Source organism: Salmo trutta, chromosome 12 (assembly GCF_901001165.1).
Source record: "Salmo trutta chromosome 12, fSalTru1.1, whole genome shotgun sequence".
Classification (NCBI taxonomy): domain Eukaryota; kingdom Metazoa; phylum Chordata; class Actinopteri; order Salmoniformes; family Salmonidae; genus Salmo; species Salmo trutta.
Window position 1 is genome coordinate 68,592,241 of NC_042968.1, and position 14,529 is coordinate 68,606,769.

At 41.8% G+C, this 14,529-nt stretch overlaps 1 protein-coding gene across 2 annotated transcripts; it reads right to left on the bottom strand.

Annotated features, from left to right (window-relative positions):
* Positions 1-2,678: 2,678 nt before the first annotated feature.
* On the bottom strand, positions 2,679-8,287 carry LOC115204062 (ADP-ribosylation factor-like protein 3). 2 transcript variants are annotated; one of them, XM_029769328.1, is made up of 6 exons: positions 7,981-8,287; positions 6,682-6,825; positions 6,015-6,131; positions 5,860-5,910; positions 5,545-5,730; positions 2,679-3,540 (listed from the first exon to the last, which is right to left on the bottom strand). In XM_029769328.1, exons 1-6 carry the CDS (start codon positions 7,981-7,983, stop codon positions 3,493-3,495), a joined length of 549 nt encoding a protein of 182 aa, XP_029625188.1. In that variant the 5' UTR covers positions 7,984-8,287; the 3' UTR covers positions 2,679-3,492. The 2 variants fall into 2 exon arrangements, with proteins under 2 accessions (XP_029625188.1, XP_029625187.1); XM_029769327.1 differs by lacking the exon at positions 7,981-8,287 and having other exon boundaries at positions 6,682-6,843.
* Positions 8,288-14,529: the final 6,242 nt, after the last annotated feature.

Genomic DNA, 14,529 nt, shown 5'->3' on the forward strand with positions numbered 1-14,529 from the left:
GAATCACCTTGAGGTCCAGTTGAATACTCCTGCTCTCGTTTTACCTCAGATGGAGGATCAACAGACTTCGGGTTATTAAAGCCAGCCAAGCTTACAAGGAGAGCAGGGCACACGGAAGAATATTGTGACTCAAGGCCAGAGGAGGAGGTTTGTTTTTATCATGGCAAAGCACCCAAATCATGTTGGTATGAAGAGGGCTATATAAATGCAAATTGTATTGGAGATCTATTAGAGTCCTGGAAAAGGGTTGTATGTAAATGTCTATAAGACCACAGTGGAGCACTCAGCCCAGGCAGATTAGTATGGGCTGCGATAAAAGACAAAATAGAAATAAAAAAATGGAATTGCCTTGTGGTAAATCATGGTGAACAAGGTGAGAACTTCAGTGAATGGTTGAGGTATTCTATGTGATTTATTGTATATGCAAGAGAGATGTATTGAAGAGAGATTGTTATAAATGCGCTAGTGTCAGAGATTGTTGGGTGCAGTTCATAGTATTTGCTTTACCAAGGAAAGAACTCTCATGCATAAAATGTGATCGTGTTCAAATTCTAAGGTACGAATCCAGAGATCATTAGAGTTACGTTTCGTAGTAATTTGGGGCTTTTATTGTAGTGGTGCAAATTCTCTAGTCTAGACTAACTACATTAGTCCAGCCAAATGAGAGTGAAAAACAAGGGAACGTTTCAATCGGCTAAATCATTTCTTGCTTTGCTTGTTTGTGTCCTAAAGGATACTGAATAATGACTTTATTTTACCCTATAAAATAACAACCAGTATAGATCAATGAATTAAGCCCATGACATAAACTCACCACATACACATGTTGAAATGTATGTTCTTGAAAAACAGTACAAGTACTATACAACAAGAGGGGATCTATGGGTGCTGTGAGCAAGCGTTGTCATGGAGATCAATAGTAGAGAAATATTGCCCTCTAGTCATTTTCTAGGAGAAGCGCAGGCATTCATGTCTGACATTCGGTGCTTGGGCGTTAGTAGCTAGGTTTCCATCCAATATGCAACAGATTTTCATGGGAATATTCTGAAATCTGCATAAAACAATATGCACATTATCCCACCAATGTGTTGCAAACAAACAGATTTATTGCGTGATAACATAGTCCAACTCAATCATCAAGTTTGCAGACGACAACAGTAGTGGGCTTGATCACCACCAACGACGAGACAGCCTACAGGGAGGAGGTGAGGGCACTTGGAGTGTGGTGTCAGGAAAACAACCTCTCACTCAACGTCAACAAAACAAAGGAGATGATCGTAGACTTCAGAAAACTGCAGAGAGAGCATCCCCCTATCCACATCGAAGGGACAGCAGTGGAGAAGGTGGAAAGTTTTAAGTTCCTGGGCGTACACATCACAGACAAACTGAAATGGTCCACCCCCACAGGCAGTGTGGGGAAGAAGGCACAACAGCACCTCTTCAACCTCAGGAGGCTGAAGAAAATGTGGCTTGTCACCCAAAACCCTGACAAACTTTTACAGATGCACAATCGAGAGCATCCTGTCGGACTGTATCACAGCCTGGTACGGCAACTGCACCGCCCTCAACCGCAAGGCTCTCCAGAGGGTTGTGCGGTCTGCACAACGCATCACCGGGGGCAAACTACCTGCCCTCCATGACACCTACAGCACCGGATGTCAAAGGAATGCCAAAAATATCAAGGACTACAACCACCCGAACCACTACCTCTTCACAACGCTATCATCCAGAAGGCGAGGTCAGTACAGGTGCATCGAAGCTGGGACCGAGAGATAGAAGCTGTTTTCAATCTCAAGACCATCAGACTGCTAAACAGCCATCACTAACTCAGAGAGGCTGCTACCTACATTGAGACCCAATCACTAGTCACTTTAAACAATGCCACTTTAAATAATGCCACTTTAATAATGTTTACATATCTTACATTACTCATATCACATTTATCTATTGCACCTTGCCTATGCCGCTCGGCCATCGCTCATCCATATACTTACATGTACATATTCTCATTCCCCCTTTAGATTTGTGTGTATTAGGTAGTTTGGGGAATTGTTAGATGACTTGTTAGATATTACTGCACTGTCGGAACTAGAAGCACAAGCATTTCGCTACACTCGCATTAACACCTGTTAACCATGTGTATGTCATAAATAAAATAGGATTTTGATTTGCACATAAAATAACTTTTGAGGTTAAATTCCCATGTACCGGAGAAAAAATACAAGTTAAATGGGTTGCCATCACATTTTCAACTCTATTGACGTTTTTGTCACAAAAACGGATTCGTTAGCCTTATAGCAAATTTACCCCACAGTGTGGGGCTACCTACATGATGAGATTATTATGGATAATAAGAGCGATAAAATTTGTTTGTTAAATGGTGGTCAAGCATCGATCATCATGTCACCAGACTAAGACCCTCGATACTTATTGAAAAGGTGCATCAAGCTCATCACCGTGCACTTTCACAACCCTGTAAAATTCATCATAATTTATTTAGTCTCTAGACTAACAAATGGCATGCTTTAACGAGTCGTAGTGGGAGGACCACATAACATCATTGCGCGACTGCAAGTTTACTTCGATATGATAGTTATTATATCAATATTTGCGAATAAAGGCATTTCAACTGCCATTTCTCGCATAATTTATTTTACCGACACAAAAAGATCAGACCATTTTGAACAAACATATTTTATTTGTTCATGCTTCAGGTAATTAAATTGGCATGAAATGGTTGGATGGAAACCTGGTTACTGATACAGAGCAGGATATTTCCCTGCCCCACTGGTACTAAGGACAGAGTTTCAATCACATACACGCAACAAAGTACCCACTGGGCAAAAACTGGTTGAATCAACGTTGTTTCCACATCATTTCAACCCCCCCAAAAAATATATGTGATGACGTTAAATCAACGTGGAAAACTAAATGTCATCAACGTAAGGGCATGTTGTGTTTTTTTTCACCCAACTTTTAACCTAAATCCAATGACATGGTGAAATATTTTGTTTATTTCATGGTGAATTCATGTTAGTTGACAACTCAACCAAATGTAAATCAAAACTAGATGTTGGAACTGATGTCTGTGCCCAGTGGGTAGTGTTATTTCAGCTGTTAATTCTTAAAAAAACTACTTTCATAATGTAGACATCTTCATAATAAGCCTCCTGACTATTACAAAAAGGTGGCAAAAGTAAGCACACAGAAATGATAGTTGAGTAATATCTGAATAATTAAAATGTTTAAATAATAACGTATATACAGTATATACAACTCGAGAAGCATGAATAAAATGCTGGTAATGTCAACATTACAGAACATTTAAAGTATTTGCTCTATTGCAACTGGCTCATGATCTATTAAAAAAAATATCACAATACTTTTAAAACATATTATGACAGCAAGTCAAAAGCTTTGATAATGAACACCACTCCACCTTTCACCTCCTACCCTTCGTTTGAGTCTTTGGGAATAAGTATGCCCCTGGCGTCACTTCTTACGAACTGCTATGTTCTTGCACACCCATGTCATGCCATCCTATAAAGTAAGTAAACAGACACATATTACATCGGCACAGTATTAAAACGTTAGTGTGCAATCAGTGTCTATGAGGCTCTCTAAATGTGCGTACACTATGTGTGTGTTGTGTGCAAATGTAGTGTATAGGCAGTTGTGTGTACAGTGCATTCTTGACTTTTCCACATCTTGTTACGTTACAGCCTTATTCTAAAATGGATTAAATTAATATTTTTCCTCAGGTTTTAGGAATGTTTGCTAATTTATAAAAAATGATAAACAGAAAAAAAAAACATTTACACCATAAGTATTCAGACCCTTTGCTATGAGACTCGAAATTGAGCCCAGGTGCATCCTGTTTCCATTGATCATCCTTGAGCTGTTTCTACAACTTGATTGGAGTCCACCTGTGGTAAATTCAATTCATTGGACATGATTTGTAAAGGCCTGTCTATATAAGGTCCCACAGTTGACAGTGCATGTCAGAGAAGAAAACCAAGCCATGAGGTCGAAGGAATTGTCTGTAGAGCTCTGCCACATGATTGTGTCGAGGCACAGATCTATGGAAGGGTAACAACACATGTTTGAAGCATTGAAGGTCCCCAAGAACACAGTCGCCTCCATCATTCTTAAATGGAAGAAGTTTGGAACCACAAAGACTCTTCCTAGAGCTGGCCGCCCGGCCAAACTGAGCAATCGGGGGAGAAGGGACTTGTTCAAGGAGGTGACCAAGAACCTGAAGGTCACTTTGAAAGAGCTCCAGAGTTCCTCTGTGGAGATGGGAGAACCTTCCAGAAGGACAACCATCTCTGCAGCACTCCACCAATCAGAATGTATAGTAGAGTGGCCAGACGGAAGCCAATCCTCAGTAAAAAGGCACATGACAGCCAGCTTGGAGTTTGCCAAAAGGCTTCTAAAAGACACTCAGACCATGAGAAACAAGATTCTCTGGTCTAATGAAAACAAGATTGAACTCTTTGGCCTGAATGCCAAAGAGTGGTAACATCCGTACGGTGAAATATGGTGGTGGCAGCATCATGCTGTGGGGATGTTTTTCAGCGGCAGGGACTGGGAGACTAGTCAGGTTGAATGGAGCAAAGTACAGAGAGATCCTTGATGAAAACCTGCTCCAGAGCGCTCAGGACAACAACCCTTCCAACAGGACAACAATCCTAAGCACATAACCAAGACAACACAGGGGTGGCTTCGAGGCCTCCCGAGTGGTGCAGTGGTCTAAGGCACTGCATCGCAGTGCTAGCTGTGCCACTAGAGATTCTGGGTTCGAGTCCAGGCTCTGGTGAGCCAGCCGCGACTGGGAGACCCATGGAGTGGCGCACAATTGGCCCAGCATCGTCTGGGTTAGGGGAGGGTTTGGCTGGCAGGGATGTCCTTGTCCCATTGCACACTAGAGACTCCTGTGGCGGGCCGTGCGCAGTGCACCCTGATGTGGTCGCCAGGTGTACGCCAGGTGTACGGCTCGCTTCCGGGTTAAGTGGGCATTGTGTCAAGAAGCAGTGCGGCTTGGTTGGGTTGTGTTTCGAGGGACGCATGGCTCTCGACCATCGCCTCTCCCGAGTCCGTACGGGAGTTGCAGCGATGAGACAAGACTGTAACTACTAATTGGATACCACGAAATTGGGGAGAAAAAGGGGCTAAAAAAATAATAAGTATATATTTTTTTTAAAATTACAAAAAGGATTGGCTTCGGGACAAGTCTCTGAATGTCCTTGAGTGGCCCAGCTAGAGCCTGGACTTAAACCTGATCAAACATCTCTGGAGAGACCTGAAAATAGCTGTGCAGCGACGTGCCCATCCAACCTGACAGAGCTTGAGAGGATCTGCAAATACAGGTGTGCCAAGCTTGTAGCGTCATACCCAAGAAGACTCAAGGCTGTAATCGCTGCCAAAGGTGCAACAAAGTACTGAGTAATGGGTCTGAATACTTATGTAAATGTGATATTTCAGTTTTTTCTTTTTAATACATTTGCAAAAATGTCTAAAACACCGTAGATGTGTGTTTTATACCTGTACTCCCTCTGCGGTAATTGCAGAGCAGGCCTGGATCTGCCATACCCGGTCTCTGATGGTGTGCAGGTTGAGGCCCTCAGCTAGCTCTGATGCAGGAGCCGCAGTCATCAGGTCCTGCTTGTTGGCAAATATCAACAGTGGCACCATGCTCAACTTCTCTTCTTCCATTAACTCAGCTAGCTCCTGTGTGTGTGTGTGTGTGTGTAAGAGAAGGGTGGGGGAGGGGGTCAATCAATAACTGCATCAAAATAGGGATATCAGAAGACAGCTGAATAGAATATTGTGCATTTTTACAGACTGGTGCCGCTTTACCTGACCGGTCTCTTCAAAGCGTTTCCTGTCTGAACTGTCAATCACATAGATCTGTGACGAAGATCGACCAAGGAGAGTATTAGTGACAGATAGCTTGATACGGTTGAACCTTTCTGTCTCCATTTATTTGTGGTCAGAATACTTTTTGGACCTACCAGTACGTCTGTGTTCTCAAAGTAGTTCCTCCAGTACGGGCGGATCTTGCGCTGGCCTCCAATGTCCCAAACATTTAGTTTAAATCCCTGGGACTGCATGCTCTTTATGTTGAATCCCTGTGGACAGAGGAGGAGAGTGCCCATTAATGCAATGCTTTGGACAGTTGGTGATCACTGCGAGCATGTGTAACTATGCTTTCATGAGTGTCTGAGCTGTGTTTATGCTATTGTCTATATCCAGGGTTGGGCAGGTTACTTCCTAAATGTAATCTATTACAGTTACTAGTTACCTGTCAAATTGTATTCAGCAATGTACATTTTGGAACTCCCAAACTCAGTAATGTAATATGTTTACTTTGTTACTTTTGGATTACTTTCCCCTTAAGAGGCATTAGAAGATACAAAAAGGATCCATCAAATGCATTTGGTGCGTCATCATAGCGGTCTCTGCATTTTTTTACATTTTATTTTTAATTGGCTACATCATTTCTGAATTTAAAAGTAATCAAAGTAGTCATCTAGTTTTTCAAAAGTATCTGTCATTTAATTACAATATTTTTAATGGTAACGTAACTGATTGTTGGTACTGTTTTTTCTAATAAGATAACATGTAACTGATTACATGTAATCAATTACTTCCCAATCCTGTGTATATTAGTACATTTACCTGAGTAGGGGTGATGTGGCTGACATCCTCTGAGGCCAGCTGTTTAAGCAGGGTGGTCTTGCCAGCGTTGTCCAGCCCTAGCAACAGTAACCGCACCTCCTGGTCAGGAGAGTGCTTCAGTCTTCGCAGAATCGACAGCAAACCCTGCAGTGCATCACACATCAAGGTCAGGTGACATCATGACAAACAACACACGTTGGTACTTAGGTTATAGCTATGTAATGAGATAAGAACCTAGGTAACAAGGCATTATGTTCAAACACAATTAACAGCAAGTGGTCCAGCTACAAACAACTTCTGTTCTGTTAACAGGGTGACCTGAAAACACATTATTGCATAACAGAGCCAACACACCAGGGCAGAAATAATGCGAAGCCCGAGGCCAGGGGCCGCGGGCAACCTCAGCCGAACTCCCCGGTGTGATTGGGTTTGGCATGGCACAGATTAATCAAGACGAGCCCGAGCTCTGTGTGCAGGAGGCAAGAAGCACTAAGAGCACAGATTTAACGTTTTAGCCTCTTGCCATGGCCTACTTTCACAGCACCTTTGATTGGACAGTTGAGTCATGCACAAGCAGACTCTTCCAGTGTTGAGGGAGGCTTAAGAGGTCTTCTTATTCACTGTTGTCACTGTACTTTTTGATCCAGCCAACTAAATAGACAGCAGATTCTCTAGCCACATCCTTGTGATATTGTTAATGTCACAATCACTGTAGATTACATGCAATCTGAGTAGGCAACAAGAATTAGGACTAGCTAAATAAATTGAGAGACTACACGTGTCACAGGTGATTCTGTAGTCAGCTTGGAGGATGAATGTATTTTCAAAGGTTTGGGGTACTTTATTACTGCAGGAATCAGTAATATGGTATCAAGCCGTACTTGTTAGTTTAGGTAACTGATTACCAATCACAAGGTAAAAATATGTCCATAACATTTGAAACGTCACTGTTATTAGCTAGCTATAGCTTGCCTATGCGTAACCTTACTTGACAGATAAGACATGGTATTATTTGTTATAAAGTTCTGTTCTGACAGTAACAACAGTAATTAATTATTTACATGAATGACAATAAGCATGCCCTGCCAGGTACAGACCTTATTGGCAGTGACAGGCTGTACTGTAGCTAACGCTAAGGTTACTAACCCTAGCTAGCTAACTATTAGAAAGCTACGTTAAAGTTAGTCGCGTCGCACGTTTTGGATAACTGACTAACGTTACTCTCTCACCCGTACGATATTGCACTTAGCCATATAGCTCAATTCCAACTTTATGTTGATCATATTGCAGGGTACTTACCATGGTTTGCTCAGCTAGTGGCTCCTGTTCAGGCTCAGTGAGTGGATTAGCTAGCTAGTAGCATTTGACTGCATTCATTCTGAGAACAGCTGCAAAGCTCCCCGTAGCTATGGTAGCCGTGACGTCAACATAAACAACGACGTGGCCGGGCACGAGACCCATTTATATCTGCGATTATTTTAGTTTTTCTGATTAGGAATTGCCAATCTTAATAAATGATCTCTTACTAAATGATCTTCATTTCCAGTGCTTGTGACTAACTCAGACAAATAGTCTACAGCAGTGATTTCGCAAGTATGGCTAACTGCGCCCAAGAGTATAGGCGAGTGGGTGTGTGTGGAAAGCGAATAAGGTAATATGGCAAATTTGTTGTCACTCAAGACCGTTTTGCGTGGCTGATTGGGCTGCACAACAAGTCGATAAACCGGTAAACAGTGCACTGGTGTATGGACATCCTGCCGACCTGAGACCTGACCAATAGTGTGCAACTGCAGTCCGCAATTCGGTAGTCCCCCCCTCAAGCATTCCATTGGTACATTCATGAACACCCCCGCTCCCCCCTCGAACAATTTAATTCAAGGGGCTTTATTGGCATGGGAAACATATTGTAATGAAACAGCAAGGAGCAGGTCTCGAACCCTCGACCTTCAAGGCCGAAGTCCGGCGCGCTATCGACTGTGCCGCAAAAGCATGCTCAAGCGGCAGAGTCGATATAGATAGTATACAAAAGTGAAATAAACAATAAAAATGAACAGTAAACATTACACTCACAGAAGTTCCAAAATAATAAAGACATTACAAATGTCATATTATGTATATATACAGTGTTGTAACCATATACAAATGGTTAAAGTACAAAAGGGAAAATAAATAAGCATAAATATGGGTTATATTTACAATGGTGTTTGTTTTTCACTGGTTGACCTTTTCTTGTGGCAACAGGTCACAAATCTTGCTGCTGTGATGGCACACTGTGGTATTTCACCCAGTAGACAGTAGATATGGGAGTTTATCAAAATCGGGTTTGTTTTCGAATTCTTTGAGGACCTGTGTAATCTGAGGGAAATATGTGTCTTTAATATGGTCATACATTGGGCAGGAGGTTAGAAAGTGCAGCTCAGTTTCCACCTCACTTTGTGGGCAGTGTGCACAGCCCGTAGACTGTCTTCTCGAACATCTCATTGGTTCCGTGCACCCCACTGTTTACCAGTGTATGGCTAGCTATAGCTACCCCTGTCAACACTGCCCCTTCTTCAAATCAAAATCAAATCAAATCAAATGTTATTGGTCACATACAATTGGTTAGCAGATGTTAATGCGAGCGTAGCGAAATGCTTATGCTTCTAGTTCCAACAGTGCAGTAATATCTAACAAGTAATCTAACAATTCCTCAACAACTACCTAATACACACAAATCTAAAGGGGTGAATGAGAATATGTACATATAAGTATATGAATGAGCAATGGCATAGGCAAGGTGCAATAGATGGTATAAAATACAGTATATACATGTGATATGCGTAATGCAAGATATGTAAACATTATTAATGTGGCATTATTTAAAGTGGCATTGTTTAAAGTGACTAGGGATCCATTTATTAAAGTGTCCAGTGATTGGGTCTCAATGTAGGCAGCAGCCTCTCTGAGTTAGTAATTGCTGTTTAGCAGGCTGATGGCCTTGAGATAGAAGCTATTTTTCAATCTCTCGGTCCCAGCTTTGATGCACCTGTACTGACTTCGCCTTCTGGATGATAACAGTGTGAACAGGCAGTGGCTCGGGTGGTTGTTGTCCTTGATTATATTTTTGGCATTCCTGTGACATCAGGTGCTGTAGGTGTCATGGAGGGCAGGTAGTTTGCCCCCGGTGATGCGTTGTGCAGACCTCTGGAGAGCCTTGCGGTTGAGGGCGGTGCAGTTGCCGTACCAGGCTGTGATACAGCCCGACAGGATGCTCTCGATTGTGCATCTGTAAAAGTTTGTCAGGGTTTTGGGTGACAAGCCACATTTCTTCAGCCTCCTGAGGTTGAAGACGCGCTGTTGCGCCTTCTTCACCACACTGTCTGTGGGGGTGGACCATTTCAGATTGTCAGCGATGTGTACGCCAAGGAACTTCAAGCTTTTTACCTTCTCCACTGCTGTCCCTTCGATGTGGAAAGGGGGGTGCTCCCTCTGCGGTTTCCTGAAGTCTACAATCACCTTTGTTTTGTTGACGTTGAGGGAGAGGTTAATCTTCAACTTCTGAGAGTTCAAAACAACTGGGACTGGGAAAAAAACAAGCTCAGACTGGGAAAAATAGTTTTGAACAGTCATCCAACTCGGAGTTCTAACTTAGGAACTCGGGCCTCTTTCTAGAGCTCCGACTTTCCGACCTGAAGATCACTGACGTCATGATTTTACCTTGTATTTTTTAAGAGTTCCCAGTTGTTTGAACGTGGCATATGTACCACAGTACAGTTGAAGTCGGAAGTTCACATACACTTAGGTTGAAGTCATTAAAACTCGTTTTTCAAAGACTCCACAATTTTTTTGTTAACAAACTATAGTTTTGGCATGTCGGTTAGGACATCTACTTTGTGCATGACAAGTAATTTTTCCAACAATTGTTTACAGACATATTATTTCACTTATAACTCACTGTATCACAATTCCAGTGGGTCAGAAGTGTACATACACTAAGTTGACTGTGCCTTTAAACAGCTTGGAAAATTCCAGAAAATTATGTCATGGCTTTAGAAGCTTCTGATAGGATAATTGACATAATTTGAGTCAGTTGTAGGTGTACCTGTGGATGTATTTCAAGGCCTACCTTCAAACTCAGTGCCTCTTTGCTTGTCATCATGGGAAAATTAAAAGAAATCAGCCAAGAACTCAGAAAAAAAATTGTAGACCTCAACAAGTCTGGTTCATCCTTGGGAGCAATTTCCAAACTCCTGAAGGTACCACGTTCATCTGTACAAACAATAGTACGCAAGTATAAAAAACCATGGGACTCCGCAGCCGTCATATGTTCTGTCTCCTAGAGATGAACCTACATTGGTGCGAATCAATCCCAGAACAACAGCAAAGGACCTTGCGAAGATGCTTTAGGAAACAGGTACGAAAGTATATATATACACACACACAGTAAAATTAGTCCGATATCGACATAACCTGAAAGGCCGCTCAGCAAGGAAGAAACCACTGCTCCAAAACCGCCATAAAAAAGCCAGACTACGGTTTGCAACTGCACATGGGGACAAAGATCGTACTTTTTGGAGAAATGTCCTCTGGTCTGATGAAACAAAAATAGAACTGTTTGGCCATAATGACCATCGCTATGTTTGGAGGAAAAAGGGGGATGCTTGCAAGCCGAAGAACACCATCCCAACCATGAAGCACAGGGATGGCAGCATCATGTTGTGGGGGTGCTTTGCTGCAGGAGGGAGTGGTGCACTTCACAAAATAGATGGCATCATGAGGTAGGAAAATTATTTGGATATATTGAAGCAACATCTCAAGACATCAGTCAGGATGTTAAAGTTTGGTTGCAAATGGGTCTTCCAAATGGACAATGACCCCAAGCATACTTCCAAAGTTGTGGCAAAATGGCTTAAGGACAACAAAGTCAAGGTATTGGAGTGGCCATCACAAAGCCCTGACCTCAACCCTATAGAAAATGTGTGGGCAGAACTGAAAAGGCGTGTGCGAGCAAGGAGGCCTACAAACCTGACTCAGTTACACCAGCTCTGTCAGGAGGAATGGGCCAAAATTCACCCAACTTATTGTGGGAAGCTTGTGGATGGCTACCCGAAACATTTGACCCAAGTTAAAGAATTTAAAGGAAATGCTACCAAATACTAATTGAGTGTATGTAAACTTCTGACCCACTGGGAATGTGATGAAAGAAACAAAATCTGAAATAAATCATTCTCTCCATTATTATTTGGACATTTCACATTCTTAAAATAAAGTGGTGATCCTAACTGACCTAAAACAGGGAATTTCTATTTGCATTACATGTCAGGATTTGTGAAAAACTGAGTTTAAATGTATTTGGTTAAGGTGTATGTAAACTTCCGACTTCAACTGTAAGTGTCCCGATGTTGTTGCTGTTCATACCCTCCTCATTGAGGAGACTATGTGCATGTATCAAGGTGACTTCTAGAAGGTTATCAATATTTTTTCTTTTTAGTGTAGGCTGCTATCCTACTTGAAATAAAATCATGGGATGTAGAAAAAATTGCCACATTAGCTACCACCGGCAACACAACCTGGTCTCAGCTGGTCTCAGAGCATTTCCTATTATTCTTTATGTAAATCTGAGACATTCCATTCAGTATGATATGTTAAGTTTCGTATGATATGTATAAATTTGTGGATGTCCATCATCCATTTTGTATGATTTGTTATAAATTACAATTAGTATAAGAAGTAGCAAAACGTACAATATGTTACAAATTTGCTAAATTCTGGGCTCTCTAGAGGTCTGCATAATGCATCACTGGGGGCACACTGCCTGCCTTCCAGGACACCTACAGCACCCCATGTCACAGGAAGGCCAAAAAGATAATCACGGCCTGTTCACCCCGCTATCATCCAGAAGGTGAGGTCAGTACAGGTGCATCAAAGAAAGCTGGGACTGAGAGACTGAAAAACAGTTCCTATCTCAAGGCCATCAGACTGTTAAATAGCCATCACTAGCCTACTACCACCCGGTTACTCAACCCTGCACCTTAGAGGCTGCTGCTCTATATACATAGACATGGAATCACTGGTCACTTTAATAATGGAAAACTAGTCACTTTAATAATGTTCACATACTGCTTTACTCATTTCATATGTATACACTGTATTCTATTCTACTGTATTTTAGTCAATGTGTCACGTCCTGACCAGTATAAGGGTTATTTGTTATTGTAGTTTGGTCAGGACGTGGCAGAGGGTATTTTGTTTATGTGGTTCGGGGTGGTGATTTATGTAGTAGGGTGTTTGATTTATTATTTCTGGGTTTTGGTCTATGTTCTATGTTTTGTATTTCTATTTTCTTTCTGGTTTGTTGTATTTCTATGTTTAGGTTGATGGGGGGTTGGACTCTCAATTGGAGGCAGGTTCTTTCTCGTTGCCTCTGATTGAGAGTCCTATATATGGGTAATTGTTTGGTTTGGTGTTGTGGGAGATTGTTTCTTGTTTTGCCTATGTGAGCATGACAAGACTGTTTTGTTGTTTGTGCGTTCTTCGTTTTATTATTTTGGTGTTCTCTTTATTTAAAATAAATAACAAGATGAGCATCCACATTCCTGCTGCGTTTTGGTCCTCCATTCCCGACGACAACGGTTACACAATGCCACTCCGACATTGCTCGTCCTAATATTTATTTCTTAATTCCATTATTTTACCTTTAGATGTGTGTATTGTTGTGAATTGTTAGATACTACTGTATTGTTGGAGCTAGGAACCCAAGCTTTTCGCTACACCAGCGATAATATCCGCTTAATATGTATGTGACCAATAAAATTTGATTTCAGAGTTCCCAGTTCTTTTGAATGCGGCATTACACAGAACAATGTTTGTAATTGCTGACTATTCTTTTGAGTGCTGACGATACATTTTGTGTGACGTCGGAGCTCCAGTCCACCCACACAAGTCGCGTGCAACTCCATTGTATTGTGGAGTTGAGTTTAATACATTTTTCCCAGTCGGAGCTTGTTTTTTTTTAACTTGTTCCCAGGTCTTGTGAGTACACTAGTCGGAAGTCTGAGATGTCCGAGTTCCCAGTTGTTTTGTACAAGGCATCAATAGATGGGTTAGCTGACAATGTCACAAAAACAATGTGCACTCTTTAATGGGGCAGAAGTCGATTGGGTTGTTTTGATTGTGGATGACCAGATAGCTACCAACAATGACAAAAAACTACCACGTGGGGAATCGGAGGTGACTCATTGCAGCTAGTTTCATCTTGTTCTTGATAGTGTCTTGTTTTGAGGTATTTTGACTGATTTCATGTCAATGCTAATGTAACGGTATAGCTGCCGTCCTTCTCCTCCTCGCCCTACCTGGGCTCGAACCAGGGACCCTCTGCACACATCAACAGCCATCCTTGAAGCATCGTTACCCATCGCTCCACAAAAGCCGCGGCCCTTGCAGAACAAGGGGAACAACTACTTCAAGGTCTGAGCGAGTGACGTCACCGATTTAAACGCTATTAGCGCGCACCACTGCTAACTAGCTAGCCATTTCACATTGGTTACACTAATATAGCAATAAAAATCCCTAGCTAGTCAACCAACTGTAAAAATGTATTTGAGACACAAGTGCAAATGTATTTATGTTCAATAAACTTTGGCGACAAAATATTGTTGCCGACGTGTAAACTAAGCCAACCCTGTCAGTTTTACCTCAGTTGCACACGTTTGTTTTGTTGCTAAACTCCTTTTAAAAAAAATTCCATGGACATTTAATGTAAAAAAAAAAAACAGTATACATACAAGAATACAAATAGACATGCTAAGGGGTACATCAAATTACACAACCTTAAAACAGTGTGTTTCTTTTAACAGCTTTATTTGAAAT

Excerpts from the sequence above, each read along its gene's own strand:
- LOC115204062 (XM_029769327.1), bottom strand. The coding sequence starts at position 6,843 with ATGTGTGATGCACTGCAGGGTTTGCTGTCGATTCTGCGAAGACTGAAG. Across the intron at positions 6,132-6,681 it reads GCCACATCACCCCTACTCAG|GGATTCAACATAAAGAGCAT; the intron begins GTAAATGTACTA and ends CTCTGTCCACAG. Across the intron at positions 5,731-5,859 it reads GCTTTGAAGAGACCGGTCAG|GAGCTAGCTGAGTTAATGGA; the intron begins GTAAAGCGGCAC and ends ACACACACACAG.